General features: G+C 42.0%; 1 protein-coding gene across 1 annotated transcript in view; it reads right to left on the minus strand.

Annotated features, from left to right (window-relative positions):
• Snx14 (sorting nexin 14) overlaps positions 1-1,066 on the minus strand; it is a 73,024-nt gene that overhangs the window by 49,215 nt on the left and 22,743 nt on the right. Inside the window, exon 4 of the mRNA XM_029481970.1 lies at positions 404-434. Within this exon, the coding sequence (XP_029337830.1) occupies positions 404-434 (31 nt within the window). The remainder of the gene's footprint in view (positions 1-403; positions 435-1,066) is intronic.

Here is a 1,066-nt window from a genome sequence, read left to right on the forward strand (position 1 = left end):
CTGCCTCCCTCTGCCTCCCTCTGCCTCCCTCTGCCTCCCTCTGCCTCCCTCTGCCTCCCTCTGCCTCCCTCTGCCTCCCTCTGCCTCCCTCTGCCTCCCTCTGCGCGGTGATACAGGCTTCCTCACTCTGCCCAGTGAACCAATGATTCATAACTGAAACCAATACATCTTTGGTAGTCAGATTGGAAGAAAGTGTACTACCAGTATTTAATGGGAAATAGTTCAGGACATTGATAAATATTCAATAATGTACAATGTATTTCTCCATAAAAAACAGATTTGGCTGAAACTGTCACTGAGAAATCCTGACTTACACTGAAAAGATATCATTAACATGCTTAGCTTAATGGTATTAACCATATTAAGAGGGGAATGGGGCTTTTATGGAAAACAAAAACCATACCTGTACCACGGATAGACAAAGTTTTCCAACACTAATTCAAGAACCTGCACAGGAAAATGTTTAAAGAAAAATAATTAGCTGTAGGGAAGTGAATTGCACTTCTAAGTGATATATATTAGCACAACCAAATTCATTAAACCCAATATTGGCAATATGTTTATGTCACCTTTACATAGCTATATCAATAAGAACATCTTAAGGAAAATACTTGAAAATTATATAATCCAGAAAAGAAGTCTCTCTTAGAACACATATCTCAAATATCTCCATAATCAACTGTCTCAACAAGGGCCATCAAGATGGCTCAATAGGAAATCAAATTCATCTCAGCACAGCACTTGCCTGAAGACAAAACGGCTGTGCCAGTTCTGGAGAGCCGACACAGCAGCAGCCACGGCCACTTACTTCCTCCTCGCTTGGTGCTACACTCTGGGTCACACCTAAAGCTCTCGTCTCACAGTTTGAAAATCACTGGCTTCCAATTCAAATAATCGCAACTTCATGACATAGCCTTTTGAAAAAAAGCTTTGAGACAGGGTCTCTCTATGTAGCCCTTGCAGTCCTGGAATTCATACGAAGGAGACCACAGAGATATGTCTGCCTCTGCTTCCCAAGTGCTGGGATTAAAGGCATGCACCACCATGCCCAGCATGATTTCTTTTT

This window comes from Mus caroli, chromosome 9 (genome assembly GCF_900094665.2).
Source record: "Mus caroli chromosome 9, CAROLI_EIJ_v1.1, whole genome shotgun sequence".
NCBI classification, from domain to species: Eukaryota; Metazoa; Chordata; class Mammalia; order Rodentia; family Muridae; genus Mus; species Mus caroli.